Source organism: Lynx rufus, unplaced genomic scaffold, assembly GCF_022079265.1.
Source record: "Lynx rufus isolate CCGP_SWC_20201006 ecotype Redwood Valley unplaced genomic scaffold, mLynRuf1.p SCAF_1, whole genome shotgun sequence".
Classification (NCBI taxonomy): Eukaryota; Metazoa; Chordata; class Mammalia; order Carnivora; family Felidae; genus Lynx; species Lynx rufus.
In genome coordinates this window covers 212,589,841-212,604,336 of record NW_025814823.1, presented here as the reverse complement: position 1 = coordinate 212,604,336, position 14,496 = coordinate 212,589,841, and the positions used below count along the sequence as shown (strand labels likewise).

The following is a 14,496-nucleotide window of genomic DNA, read 5'->3' as shown; positions in this document are numbered from 1 at the left end:
GGGAAGTAGTTTTTTCAGCTCTAATTTCCAAATCTGCTGTTTAACCCAAACACGGAATTTAAAATCAATGATCATATTTTTCATTTCTAGCAGTTGTAATTATTTTTCATGTCTACCTTACAATTATCTTATAGTGTATTTTTCCTTTTCTCATATGTAGTTCTTCTTTTACGTATTAATTTTATTATCCTTACCTGAAATACTTATCCATAGTTCTTGAGGGTTTATGATCTCTCCCCCACTTAGCTATAGATGGTTTTAAATTTTGAATTAGAAGCTGGTGAATTCATCTAATCAGAAGCTTTATCTATTGGATTTTTGTTCATCTTTAGCTGAGCATTGGTTTCTCCAGGGCAGGTTTTTAATCTTTGTTTCTACCAGGCATCCCATAGTTTTTTGAGATCAGAAATATGTTTATCTTATATTTTTTTGGCATGGGGGTTCTCCAGCCACACAAGAGTATACATTTGAACTCTGAATCCGTATGAGGCTGGCCTATGGTAAAGTATTTTCTAGTGAGATGGTTATCCACCAGCATCACTCCCCCCTCAAAACGCAAGCTGAGATAAGAGAAGCTTCTCTGCCATCTACCTTTGCTGGCGGTGGTTTCTTCTAGCCCCCTGTCTCATTGAGGCATAGCTCCTCCAGGCCCCCAGCTTCAGGAGGGGTCTCAGTTCCAGCTCCCTGCTCTGCTCCATGTGAAGACGTCATCATCTGTTGCCACTGGATGTTAAAATCAAGGCCCTTTGATTTTTCTCTGCATCAGCTTCAATGTGCTTATCATTCCCTTTTAGTTTTTTCTTCCTGAGGATTTTTTTTAAAGCTTTCTTATAAGTTCATTACGCATTCATAAAGAATGATGTGCTGGGTAAAGAGTACCCAAGAACTCCCTGTACTATTTTTCTAACTTTTTTTGAGTTGCAAGCTTTCAAGATAAAAAAAAAAAAAGTTATAATAAAAGAGGATGAAGCTGTATTCTCTGGTATTTTAGGTGTTTTTTTGTTTTTTTTTTTTTAATTTAAAAGGATTAGGTTATCTTGGCTGCAATATGCAGGGATCTGAAGTCTTCATTCATTTATCTCAAGATTTCATTCTATTATCCATTTATCTATGTCCTAGGCCCTGCTAAAAGTGAGGAATAAAAGCTCCCTCAGAGAGCTTACATAAAGTAGGGGAGGGTACAGACAACTAGAAAGCAGCTACAGGGGTGCCTGGGTGGCTCAGTTGGTTAAGCGCCTGACTTTGGCTCAGGTCATGATCTCATGGTTCCTGTGTTTGAACCCCATGTGGAGCTCTAAGCTGACAGCTCAGAGCTGAGAGTTGCTTCTGATTCACTGTCTCCCTCGCTCTCTGCCCTTCCCCCATTCACACTCTGTCTCTCTAAAATAAATAAACATTAAAAAAATTTTCTTTAAGCAACTATAATATAGTCTAACAAAGTCTTTGTTCAAGAAAATACAGAATAAAATGTGAAATGATATTTAAGCTGATACCTAAAGGATGAATAGGAGGGGTGGTGCACAGGAACCAGAGCCTGCAAAGCTCTGGAGGTTGTAGAGAATGCACAGCACTTTCAGGGAATGAGATTGTTTGGTATATGAATAAACACAGACTATAAAACAGTAACTGACCAGAGATAGCCAGAGTGGTCTGTTTCTAGTAAACCGCAGGATACCCTGAAAACTCCTTACCTTTGTAAAACATATAAAGTTGTGGATAAAATATTTTAAATATTTTAAATGCGTTCCTGAGTTGGCAAGAAAGTAAGAGATATCCTCAGAGGCTAAACATGTAGCAGAAATGTTGGGCATCTAGAGATACAAACCTGGTCACTTAGATTATAATTTTAATGGTCACCTGAGTACTGGTGACAATGACCTGGGCCTGTGTAGCATGGGAAGTTGGACTGGAGACCTCAGAAAGACCATAACCCCAAAGGACTAGCCCTTGTGTGAAAGGATGGACTAAAAGAAACCTGGGGACACAGCCGAAAAATCTGTTTTGACCCTAACTCTAGAAGAAATAGTAAATGTTACCCCTGAGATTTTGTAACCATGACCCATGTAGTTGCATAACATCCAACCGATAATTTATTTTAACTAATCCAAAATCCTCTCTGGAAGAATATGAGCCTTAAGGAATAACCTGATAAGAAGTTTCACAACCAAGAACTCACAATAAAACAAAAATCAAGAAAAGGAAATAATCTATAATAAGCAAGACATAGAAGAAATCCCAAATAGGAAAAATAGACCCACATAGACTCTGGACATTGGAATTATCCAACATAAACTGCAAAACAAATGTCTCAAATATGATTAAAAAACAAAAGATCATATTGAAAGCCTGAATTAGAAACAAGAAACCATAGCAGTTAGAGAAAACTTAGAAAAATAACCAACAGACTGCCACAAGTAAAAAAAAAAATACCATCAATGAAATTAAAATTTCAATACAAAGGTTAAAAAGAGAAGTAGATGTGTCTGAAGAGAGAACTAGTGAGTCAAAAGAAAAAGAAATCACACAAACTGCAGAGACAAAAAATATGAAGGCAGGATCCCAAGATATGGAAGATTAGTGATTAAGACCAACATACATGCAACTGGAATTCTAGGTTAGAGAATGGAGAATCAAAACAATATTGTAAGAGGTAAGGCCAAAGAACAAGAGATAGGATGAATCCTGAGGCCCCTTTGAAGCCATTTTAGAGAATTTAAACTTTATTGTAGGAAATGGCGAGACTGAAATATTTTATTGAGAGGAACACAATCCAATTTCCATTTATAAAGGTCATTTTGGCTGTATTTGGGAAGATGGATTAGAGTTGAGGGAGGTAGTTCAACTCCAGGAAAGGAGACCCATCAAAGACCTACTTCAGCCACCTAGGAATAGATGGATTTTTTTAGAGATATTTAGGAAGTAGAATTGGCATAACTTGGTAACCATTTAGGAGTGAGGCATGAGGGATTTCTGTCCCAACTTTCCCTTCTCTATTGAGTCTTGCCCATTCTGTTTAAGCACAGTTATTTACTTCCTCTTCAAAGGTCTTTTTACATGTCTCTTTTTGTGTTATCTCATTGTATTGAAATTGTTCTGTCTGCTTCCTCCACCAGAGCACAAGCTCCTTAAGGTGAGAGAGAATTTATTCCATTAATTTTTGAGGGCTTATTTTTTACCTTTTATTCACTAACAGCACAGAATCTGGGGACAGTTGAATGTGTCTTGCCTTGTCCATGTCTATGTGTTAACACTGGTACCTTCACACGACAAGGGATGCACTCAGAGAATAGGCAAGGTTCAGATCACAAAGGAATGCCACACATAGGAGGTGGGGCTTTATCCCATGGTCAATGAACCCTAACAGTGGAGCAGAGCCATGGTTAGTTCCGTGTTTTTTTGAAATAACCTGAGCAACAATTTGAATGAAGGAGAGACTGGGTAGGAGGTAATTACAGTCGCAAGGAGAGAAGATGAGAGACTGAATCAAAACAGTACAGTGGGAATGAAGACGACAGGACAAAGCCACAAACTCTTTAGGAGGTTAAATGTCAGGGCTTGATTTACTAGATGGATAATAAAAATAAAGGAGATGAATGAATTGGGATGAAACTAATTCCTACTTGGCATCTGGGGTTTCTCTACACAAGATGGGAAATTCAGGAAAGGGAGCAACTTTAGGTTGCTACAGTCTGCAGGTGTAGAATCGCCATGATTCCTGAAAATCACTACAAAATTTTCTTCACCACCACCCGCTTGCACAGGATTGCTATCTCCATAGAATACCAAGGAGGCTGGGTCAAGGAATGTAAATGACCCCCAACTTCACACCTTCTGCCTTACAAACACTTTGCCATGAACAGAAGGTTTCCATTTCTGTGTCTGGCTCTTCAGATTACCAAATAGTTCCCTGGCCCTTCCTTCAGCATGCTAGAGCCCTTAAACTCCGTGCATAGCCACCAGATGCACCAAGATACCCAACACTTACTTCTACTTCCTGGCAGAAGGTGGCATTGGGGCCATACTGCAGCTGGCATTGATGATGAACATCATAGATCACTCCAGGAGCAATGACCTTGGACTTCAAGCCTTTCTTCTGGGGCATGTCATCGAGACAGAACCCCCAGCCTCGACTAAAATGAAAACAAGAACAGTAGTAAATCATCAGAGGGATTTCCATGATCACTTATAAGTCCTAGTTGTGTCGGCCAGTTTCCAGGGACTTAACACACACTCAGATCATAAAGAGCCACCGTGAGCAAAAGCAAGCAAGGGGATAGGATGTTCACCTGGCTGTGGCTGGAAGGCAGGACCCACCCACATTTCAGGGTCAGAAAGCAGAAGTGAAATCCACCCCTTCTGATGCCACCTGATACTTTGACCTGTGAGAGGCACTGAGACTTTTCCAGGGCCCAGGCAAAAAACTCAGACTGACTTCCAGTTTAAGGAGACCCAAGTGCAGCTGTCCTGAAAGGCACTGTCACTTACTCCAGGAAGCGGGTGATATACTCCTTGCTGCACTTGGACCACGTCAGTGGGGTGGGATTGTACTGGAGCTGGCGGGACATGATGTATGGGTGCCTGCCCACGGGCTCACAGTCATTTTCCTTCCCGTCATGCTGGATGCCAAAGCTGCAGGAGGGCACAAAGCACAAGAACATTAAGGAGGCTGGCATGAAATAGAAAACCACAGTTTCTCCAAGGTGAAAATAACCCACCGAGAGCCACTTTTGTACAGAATGCATGTGTTTACCAAGTGGGACTGTGAAGGTGGAGAGGGATATTTTGAGCACGTCTTGGCCTCAAATATGCAACCATGGGAACCATGCAGCCAATTCCAAAACTTCTCTTTGGCTAGAAGCTCCCAGTTTGGCTTTCTAGGAGTCTGGAGTCAGGAGGGTAAACCCTGCCTTAAGCAATCTTCTTCCTCCTGCTTTAGTAACCACAGCTCAAAATCCCCAAACCTTCATTCTCCCTTTTCATCATCATTTGAGGAAGAGCATGAAAGGGTAAGCCTATGGGAGACTTTGTCAAAGACCACAAGCTGTGAGTGACTGGATTTCTTTCGAGTCTTGTCATGGGAGTTCTCCAGTATCTGAGACATCAGGGAGACCTCACAGCCCAGTGATTAGAGCAGGGTTTTTGAAGACGGATGATCTGGACTCGCATTCCAGTTCTGTCACTTCGTGATCTGGGAGTTACTGAAACGGGTTCAGCTTCAGTTTCCTCTCCTGGAAAGTGCAGAGGTCTTCACTGTGCTAGGGTCAGATCTGAATGGATGAGTCTAAAAACCACTTGGCAAGTGCCTGGCATATAATAAGGGCTCTGTGAATGACAGGAATCCCTTATTGTTGCTTTTACCCTTGTCTAGCTTATTTCCCTTTTCTAGATGAGGAAGCTCAGAGTTTGAGACTTTTCGAAAGTCCCACAGCTAGTTAGTGGCAAGAGTAGGTCTTCTGCAGCTCGCCCTGCTGTTGCAGTGTTCTTACCCAGGCCTCGCTCAGCCTGCTCCCTGGTCCTCCCACTGCCAGGGCTGACCAGGTAAAGCAGCCCTGAATGACCCAGAAGAGCTTGTCCGGCATGGCAGGGGTGCCTGGGATGGAAGCAGACTCAGAAGTCTGTTTGTAAGTTGAGTCCTCAGGATCAGCCCAAGACGCCATCAGAGGTCCCCACAAGAACTCTCTCCACTGGGATCTGCTTACAACAGGCATACTTGCAACCCAGAGATGTTGGCTCAACTCTCCAAATCTGAACAGGGGAAAGTAGGACCTTTTACTCGGTGAGTGAAATTCAGCCCATCTGACAGGGAAGCTCATATGCAACTTTACTAAAATCTCCTGATCAACATTAGTGACTCTTACAGAAAATAGTCTCTGGGGGCTTTAGAGATTTCTTGTATTTTGCTTAATGCATTATGATGTTATCAACTTACTTACAGACTCCGATCACATTCCACATGAATACAAAATTCACAAAGGACTCAGAGAATTAATCTGCAAAACTCTTATCACCCAGCCACAAAGAATGCGATTCAATGAAAGCTTTCTTCCCAAGCAGGTCTTCCCTATGCTGTTGCAAATCCATTCTTATCTAGCTCATGAAGTACTCCACAAGTTCACCTGCGGAATAATTAGTAAGAACCCTAAATTGCAAGCATGGTTCAAAAATATGCATGAATCATGGTTTTTCCAGCACTGGATATTCTAATAGAAGAAGACATATTGCTGGATCTTATACACAGGGGCGATTCACATCTACACTCAAAATATATCAGTTCCCCTGAAGCTCATTTTGTTCCATCTAAAGTTTCTAATGCATTAGGATTTCCCCCCTCCAGCTTCATCACCCCTCTCTTCCCCCATCTCATGAGCTAAAAGCAGTGCTACTGAAAATGTCCCTCTGGACTGTGTCTACTAGGTCTAAATGGGTGGAATGCTCCTGCCACATGGGAACAGTGGGTCAATGAGAAGTGAAGGCCAAAGAAAGCACATGGGGTCATAGGGATGGAAGGTTTGCATCCAGGAAGTTACTTTCTAGAAGATGGGATGGACACTGAAGAGCAATTTGGAGTACAGAGCCGTCTACAGGCTCAAACAACTTCCTGGGCTGTTGGATTGGCCTGCTTTACCTCATGCTTCAGTTTCAACCCCTGTTACATGAGTTTGCCAAATTACAGATGTGAAATAGCAATTAATTAATAACCTGGGTTTCGGGGTATCCTTTGATGGAAAAGATCCATTCTTTGCCTTTTATTATTCATTTTTTAAGTATAGTTAACATAATGTGACATTAGTTTCAAGTATATAACGTAGTCATTTGACAAGTTTATACTTACGCTGTGTTCACAAGTGTAGCTATACCGTCAGCTGTCCTGATACAACGCTATTACAATATCATTGATTCTATTACTTATGTGCTGCCTTTCATTCCTGTGATTTATTATTCATTTTATGGTGGAGAAGCAATAGCAGAGAACAAAAACCTCAAAAATATGATTGTGAGCTTTTAAAACCCATTTAGGGAATACCAATTTCACATATTTAACATGCAAAGGTCTGTAATGAAATATATCATGATCTGGAAGCGGGGGAGATATACTGGGTGAATGTTGCCTTTTAAGTGTTCATCTATATTGTTATATTTTCATTACTTAAGAGTGAAGGATGCTAGGTCTCAAATAAGTTTTTAAATTTCCTCTGAGGATTGTACCTTCATTGTTGGGCACTTACATAAGGAGTCTGATAAAGGTGGTGAGAGACTTCAGGTATAAATGGCTGATATAATCCAGGGTCTTCAGGAATGGATTTTCAAAAAGTTTTCTCTCAAAATAAAAGTGAAATTATTCACATAAGGCCATAGCACAAGTTAGTTAACTTTACTTTCTATTTTGCATCACACATAATCAGTAATGAAACAAACATGTTTCCAAGAAACAATGGGGTATCTTTGTTATTAATCTTTGAGTGTCTTTTTGGGATACTGGTTTATCAGTTTTGTTTGTTCATTCTTGGATTGCTGCAGCCATTTCATTAATCTGCCCAGTGTTTCTCAGTTTGGTCCACAATTAGGACTATATAGCTAAAGAAAGAACTAAATACCCCAGAAGTATCTTTTACTATGAGCAAAAGTTTCTTAGGAAGCCCTTAAAGTCTTCTTTCATTTGGTTTTGTTTTGCTCAAGTATTTTTCTATCACTCAAACTCAAGCTTATGTGTTCCTTCAACTTTCTCTTTTTTATCAGTGACTCTAAACTTTTTTGGGGGGGGCATTTAAAAGATGCTGTTTTAATACAAATCAAAAGCACAATGAGATATCATTTAACTCTGGTCAGAATGTCTAGAATCAAAAAGATAAGATTCTCACCACTGGTAAGAATGTAGAGAAAAAGGAACCCTTATGCACTGTTGGTGGGAATGTAAATTGGTACAGCCACTGTGGAAAACAGTATGGAAGTTCATCAAACAATTAAAAAGAGAAATACCATGTGATCCAGTAATTCCACTACTAGGTATTTATCCAAAGAAATTGAAAACTCTAATTCAAAAAGATACATACTTCTATGTTCACTACAGCATTATTTACAATAGCCAGGATATGGAAGCAACCTAAGTGTCCATCGATAGATGAAGGGTTGAAGAAGATGTGGTGTGTGTGTGTATATGTATATGTACACACAATGGAATATTAGTCATTAAAGGATGAAATCTTGCCATTTGCAACAACATGGATGGACCTCGAGGGTATTATGCTAAGTGAAATAAGTCAGACTGAAAAAGAAAAATACCATATGATCTCATTCATATGTGGAATCTAAAACACAAATGAATAAACAAACAAACAAACAAACAAAAAGCAGAATCAGACGTGTAAATACAGAGAACAAACTGGTGGTTGCCAGAGGGCAGGAGTATGGAGGGTGAGCGATACACGTAAAAATGGGTGAAGGGGAGTGGCGCATACAGGCTTCCAGTTATGGAATTAATTAAGTCATGGGAATAAAAGGCACAACACAGGGAATACAGTCAATGATACCGTAACAGGGTTGTATGTTGACAGATATACTACACTTGTGGTGAGCATAGCATAACCTATAGAGCAGCTGAATCACTATGTTGTACACCTGAAACTAATGTAACATTGTGTGTCAACTATACCCAAATAAAAAAGATTAAATAAAAAAAAAGTCTTTATTTAGGTTATCTGTATATGTCCTGATGCCTTTTTTTTTTAATTAAACTTTTTATTTTGAGATTATTGCAGGTTCAGTTGCAGTTTTAAGAAATAAACAAAGTGGTCCCCTGTATCCATCACTCACTTTCCCCCAATGGTAACACATTGCAAAACTATAATCCAGTAGCACAGTTGGGGTATTGATGTTGATACTGTCCAGACACGGAATATTATCATCACCACAAGGATCCCTCATGTTGTAGTTATAGCCACACCCACTTCCTTCCCTCTCCCATTCCATCCTTAAACCCTGGCAGCCATATATACGTTCTCCATTTCTACAATTTTGACATTTCAATCACATACAGCATGTAACCTTTTGGAACTGGCTTTTTTTTCACAGAGCATAACTGTTTGAAGATTCATCAGGTCACTGTATGTATCAATGAAACAGTGAAAAAAACATGTTTCCAAGAAACAATGGGGTATCTTTCATTTTATTGCTAACTAGTATTCCATAATATGTGTCCATCCCAGTTTATGTAACCATTCACCCTGTTGGGTTGACACCACCCCTGGATTGTTTCTAGTTTGGGGCTATTAAGATTAAGCTTCTATAAACATTCACGTAAAGGTTTTTGTGTGAACGTAAATCTTCCTTTCTCCAGGACAAATCTCAGGAGTACGACTGCTGGATCATACGGTAGTTGTCGGTTTACAGCTTAAAAAACCGACAAACTATTCTCTGCAGTGCCTGGACCATTTTACTTTCTCACCAGCAATGTCTGAATGATCCGATCCCTCTGCAACCTTGCCAGCATTTGGGGTCACCACTATTTTTTTAGTCATTCTGATTGTTGTGTGACATCTCATTGCGATTTCAATTTGCATTTCCCTGGTAGCTAATGATGTTGAATATAGTTTCAAGTGCTTATCTGCCATTTGTATGTCTTTTCTGGTGGAATTTCTCCTTTTTGCCCATTTTTTAATTGTACTGTTTGGGTTTTTTTACTATTGAGGTTTTTGTTTTGTTTACATTTATTTATTGATTTTGAGAAACAGCAAGAGTATGAGCAGGGGAGGGGCAGAGAGAGAGGGAGAGAGAATCCCAAGCAGGGGATTCAAACTCAGGAACTGTGGGATCATGACCTGAACTGAAATCAAGAGTTGGATCCTCAACCGACTGAGGCACCCAGGCGCCCTACTATTTGAGTTTTGACAGTTGCTTATATATTTTAGATGCTTAGTTCTACTGGATATATGGAGTATTCATTTCCTAGGTAGGTCATAAAAATTATTGTGAGCTTAGTGGCTTAAAATAACATAAACTTATTCTCTCACAGTCCTGGAGGACGGAAGTCTGAAATCAAGGTGTCAGCAGCACTCCGAACCCTTCAAAGTCTCCAGGGGAGAATTTCTCCTTGCCCCTTCCAGCTTCTGGTGGCTGCAGGCTTCCTGATTTGTAGCAGTACGACTCTAACTTCTGCCTCCATCTTTTACATGGTCTTCTCTTTGATCTGTGTCCAAATCCCCCTCTCCAGTCATTGGGTTTAGGGCCCAACCTAAATCTAGGGTGATTTAGTTTCAAAATTATTAACTAATAACATCTGCAAAGATCCTATTTCCAAAACAGGTTACATTCTGAAGTTCATAGAAGCCTTGAATTTGTGAAGGGGAACACTATTTAAGCCACTACCTAGGGCTTGCAAACATTTTCTCTTGGGCTGTGGCTTGTATTTTCATCCTCTTAAAAGAGTCAAAAGTTTTAATTTTGATGAGTCCAAGTTTTAAATGTTTCCTTTTATCGATTCTGCATTTGATGCCAAGTTTAGAAACTCTTTGCCTAGCCCTAGATACTTAAAATTTCCTATTTATGTCCTAAAAGTTTTTTAGTTTTACATTTTACATTTAAGTTTGTGTTCTACTTCAAGATCATTTTTGCATATGGTGTGAGACTTAAGTAGAGACTCTTTTTATATATTAAAAACCAACACGGGGCTTGATCTCACAACCCTGGGATCATGACCTGAGCTGAAACCAAGAGTCAGACACTCAACTGACTGAGCCACCCAGGCACCCCACACACAATCTTGATTACTGCAGCTGTATAATAAATTTTGAAATCTTGTAGCCTGATTCTTCTCATTTTATTATTCTTTTTCAAATCGTTTTGAAAACTTATTCTAGTTCCTCTGCCTTTCCATATACATTTTAGATTAATTTTTTTATATCTCAAAAAGAATCGTGATGAGGGGTGCCTGGGTGGCTCAGTCGGTTAAGCGGCCGACTTCAGCTCAGGTCATGAGCTCGCGGTCCGTGAGTTCGAGCCCCGCGTCGGGCTCTGTGCTGACAGCTCAGAGCCTGGAGCCTGTTTCAGATTCTGTGTCTCCCTCTCTCTGACCCTCCCCCATTCATGCTCTGTCTCTCTCTGTCTCAAAAATGAATAAACGTTAAAAAAAAATTAAAAAAAAAGAATCGTGATGAAATTCTCATAGAAATATCATTAAACCTATATATTTATTTCAGAAGAATTTCATCTTTACTATGTTGAGTCTTCCAATTCATGACCATAATAGGTTTCTCCATCTATTAGGAGATCTCTATTTCTTTCCGCAGTGTTGTGTAGTTTTCAGCATATGAGTCCTGTACATGTTTTGTAAGATTTAAATGTTTATAATAATTTTATACAAATATTTCATACTTCTGAGTGATTGTGAAAGGTACCGCATTTTTAATTTCAGTGTTCACTCGTTCATTGTCTGTATATAAAAATGTGAGTGATTCTGTATGTTTATGTGGTATCCTGTGAGCTTATTCTAGTTTGTGTGTTTGCATAGATTCTTTGGGGTTTTGTACATATACAATTATATTATCTGCAAATAGAGCTAGTTTTATATCTTCCTAATCTGTATGGTTTTTTTCTTGTCTTCGTGCACTGGCTAAAACCATACTCCTTTTTCTTTCTGTTCCTCAGACTTCGGCATTTACTTTGTCTTGTCTTCAAGTTCACTGGTTCTTATTTTGTCTGCTTATATCTGCCAATGAATCCCTCCAGTTAATTCTTTTATTAGAGTGATTGCACTTTTTAGCTCCAAAATTTCATCTTGGTTTCTTATTAGATCTTCTATATCTTTATTGATATTGTTATTTTGTTCACATATCATTTCCTTTATCTTCTCCACATCTTCTTTAGTTCTTTGAGCATCTTTAAGGCAGTTGTTTCAAAATCTTTGTCTAACAAATCTGCCCTCAGGAACAGTTTCTGTTGATTTATTTTTTTTCCTTTGAGATCATACTTTCCTGGTTCTTTGTACGTTTTATGATTTTTTGCGTAGAAAAATGGACATTTGAATCTGTTAATGTGGTAATCTGGAAATCAGATTCTTCCTCTTCTGTAGGGTTTGCTGTTTTTATTATTGTTGTTGTTGTTGTTATTATTACTATTATTATTATTATTGTAGGCTGTGTCTGTGTCAAGGATCAACCTGAGGTAAAAATTTAAGGTCTTCGCAGGTCTTTTCAGAGTCTTTATCTGGGCACGTGTGATCACTTTCTAATTTTCCCCATGTATGTAATTATTTTTGAAAGTCCTATTCTTTATTGTCTAGCTCTCAAAAGGGAAAAAGGAGAAATACAAAGAGGGAGAGAAAATGGTGCTGGCCTCTTAAACCCTCTGGCAGTCACTCCGGTTTAAGGGGAGCTTGCAACAATGTGGAGAGGTGCAACAACAATGGCTGCCCCAACTTTGTCTTCACCTCTGTGATCAGAAGCAGCCATCAGCAACCAGAGCACAACTTGCGCCTCCTGTTAACTGACGTTCGCTTAATGGTCTTCTCCATCATATAGCAGTTTTAAATTTCTGCTTTATTCAATGTGTTCCTTCAATACATATAAGTAAAATGGGGTTAACAATGGTATCTATTTCATAAGGTTATCAAAAGGAACCAACAACACAACTCAAGATGGAAGACATAAAGGGTGCAAAAATGTTAATGTTTGTGACTTGTCAGTGATATTAATACCTCAGCATTTTATAAAAACTAAACAAGGATTGTTACTCCTGAATTAATCAAGTAAGTTAAAGCTTATGTCCTTGTCTGTGTTCAACCCTTTCTAATTCAGAAAAATTGTAGTAGCCTCTTTGATTCTGTGGTGTAGTAGCTACAAGTGGTCAGGGAAGAAGAGACACTGAAATCTTTGAAGTGTGTGATTATCCCCACTTTACAGATGAGGAAGCAGAGGTTTAGGAGGGTGAGTCTCAAGACACAGTGTAACCTGACTCCTAATGCCCCATTTAGGGTGCTTGCCCTTCCCTCTACTGACATGGTGCATGAACATGGCAAGGGGATCTCAGTTTCCTTGGCCCTTTACCTGTGTCCGAGCTCATGGGCAATTGTGAAAGCCAGAGGGAGTCCAGAGTCTTCATTGATGTTACAGCTCCGGTGAGGCTGGCACATTCCTGACAGGTGGGACAGACCCAAAGTCTCACAGGGGCGATTGACACTAGCACAGATGTCTTTTCTGAAAGCAGAGAATAGAGATGTATAGGCTCCCAAAGAAACATCTGAAAAAATCCTCCTGGAAAAAATCTGGGTATTAGTTCACATTCAATATGGTCTGGAAAGCATGGTTAAATTATTTTTAAAACTCCATAGGGAGCAATTCACAATTCATAAGATTATTACGATTTCACCTCTAATTATTGACTCTCAGTAACACCTAAAAATGTGGGAAAATATGACCATTTTTAACGTTTATTTATTTATTTTTCAGAGAGAGAGAGCGAGAAAGCTCAAGCAAGCATGAGCAGGGGAAGGGCAGAGAGAGAGAGAGGGAGACAGAGAGAATCCCAAGTAGGTTCCATGCTATCAGCTTGAAGCCTGACATGGGGGTCAATCTCAAGAACCACAAGATCATGACCTGAGCAGAAATCAAGTTGGATGCTTACCTGAGCCATTCAGTCACTCCATGACAAAGGTTTTATTTTGAGTTACTTTTGCCCTTAATCTCAGGATGCCAAATTATATTGTTTAGCCAAAAAGAGAAGGATTTGATTGAAAATTGAAGATTATTTGAACTTTTAAATAAAGGATAACCAACAGTGGCTGAGCATTCTCACATATGAAACCCCTTTTGGTCTTTCTGGGGTCTGTGCTCAAAATGCATCTGAGAACTTTTGCTTATTCATGAAAAAGGCAATTGATCTCATCAATCCATCTAGAGATCAAATCAGTTGGCTCTCCAGCCCCACTACCCTAACTATATGGGACATTGGAGGGAATGCACATACAAATAAAGACTCTTAGGACCTCAAAAAATACTGGTTATGGTTTTTAAATGTAAAAATATGCTTCCATACCTTTGTGGGGATTATTTCAGTCATTGACAAGAGTTAACTTGGTTTGGTCTGGTTTTCTTCAATTCAGGAAGAGCTCTTTGCCAAGAATAACTAGCATAAATGCCAAGAAGGTTCTGAGCTTGTTAGCTGCAGACCTTCAACTCATCAGGTTTGTGTGGGTACCATTTCTGGCAACTAATGATCTGTTTGATGTTTCCACTGGGCCATGGAAAAGATCCAGGCTCTGAAAACCCCTGCGAGTCCTCCGTTCTCCAGGAGGCAATGGCTGGGACAAGGGGATAGGAGAGAGTGGCAGCCCATGTCACGGCATGCCAACTGACATGATCCCCACTCTAACGGCAATAGTTTTTGGGTAGATTTGTGTTGGAGAGCTAGATTGGATCAGACAGCCCAATCATTCTAAATAATTTCTGTGTCTGTGGGAGGACCAACCAACCAACGTTTCCACCCCTGCTGCAAAATGTACTTGTT

The 14,496-nt window shown here is 39.6% G+C and overlaps 1 protein-coding gene across 2 annotated transcripts in view; it reads right to left on the bottom strand.

Moving 5' to 3' along the window:
• The window catches only part of ADAMTS12 (ADAM metallopeptidase with thrombospondin type 1 motif 12), a 325,780-nt gene that overhangs the window by 103,933 nt on the left and 207,351 nt on the right, over window positions 1-14,496 (bottom strand). For both annotated transcript variants that reach the window (XM_047074156.1, XM_047074167.1), the window contains exons 7-9: window positions 13,038-13,187; window positions 4,486-4,629; window positions 3,986-4,130 (exon numbers count right to left, since the gene is read on the bottom strand). In XM_047074156.1, coding sequence (XP_046930112.1) covers window positions 3,986-4,130; window positions 4,486-4,629; window positions 13,038-13,187 — 439 coding nt within the window. The remainder of the gene's footprint in view (window positions 1-3,985; window positions 4,131-4,485; window positions 4,630-13,037; window positions 13,188-14,496) is intronic.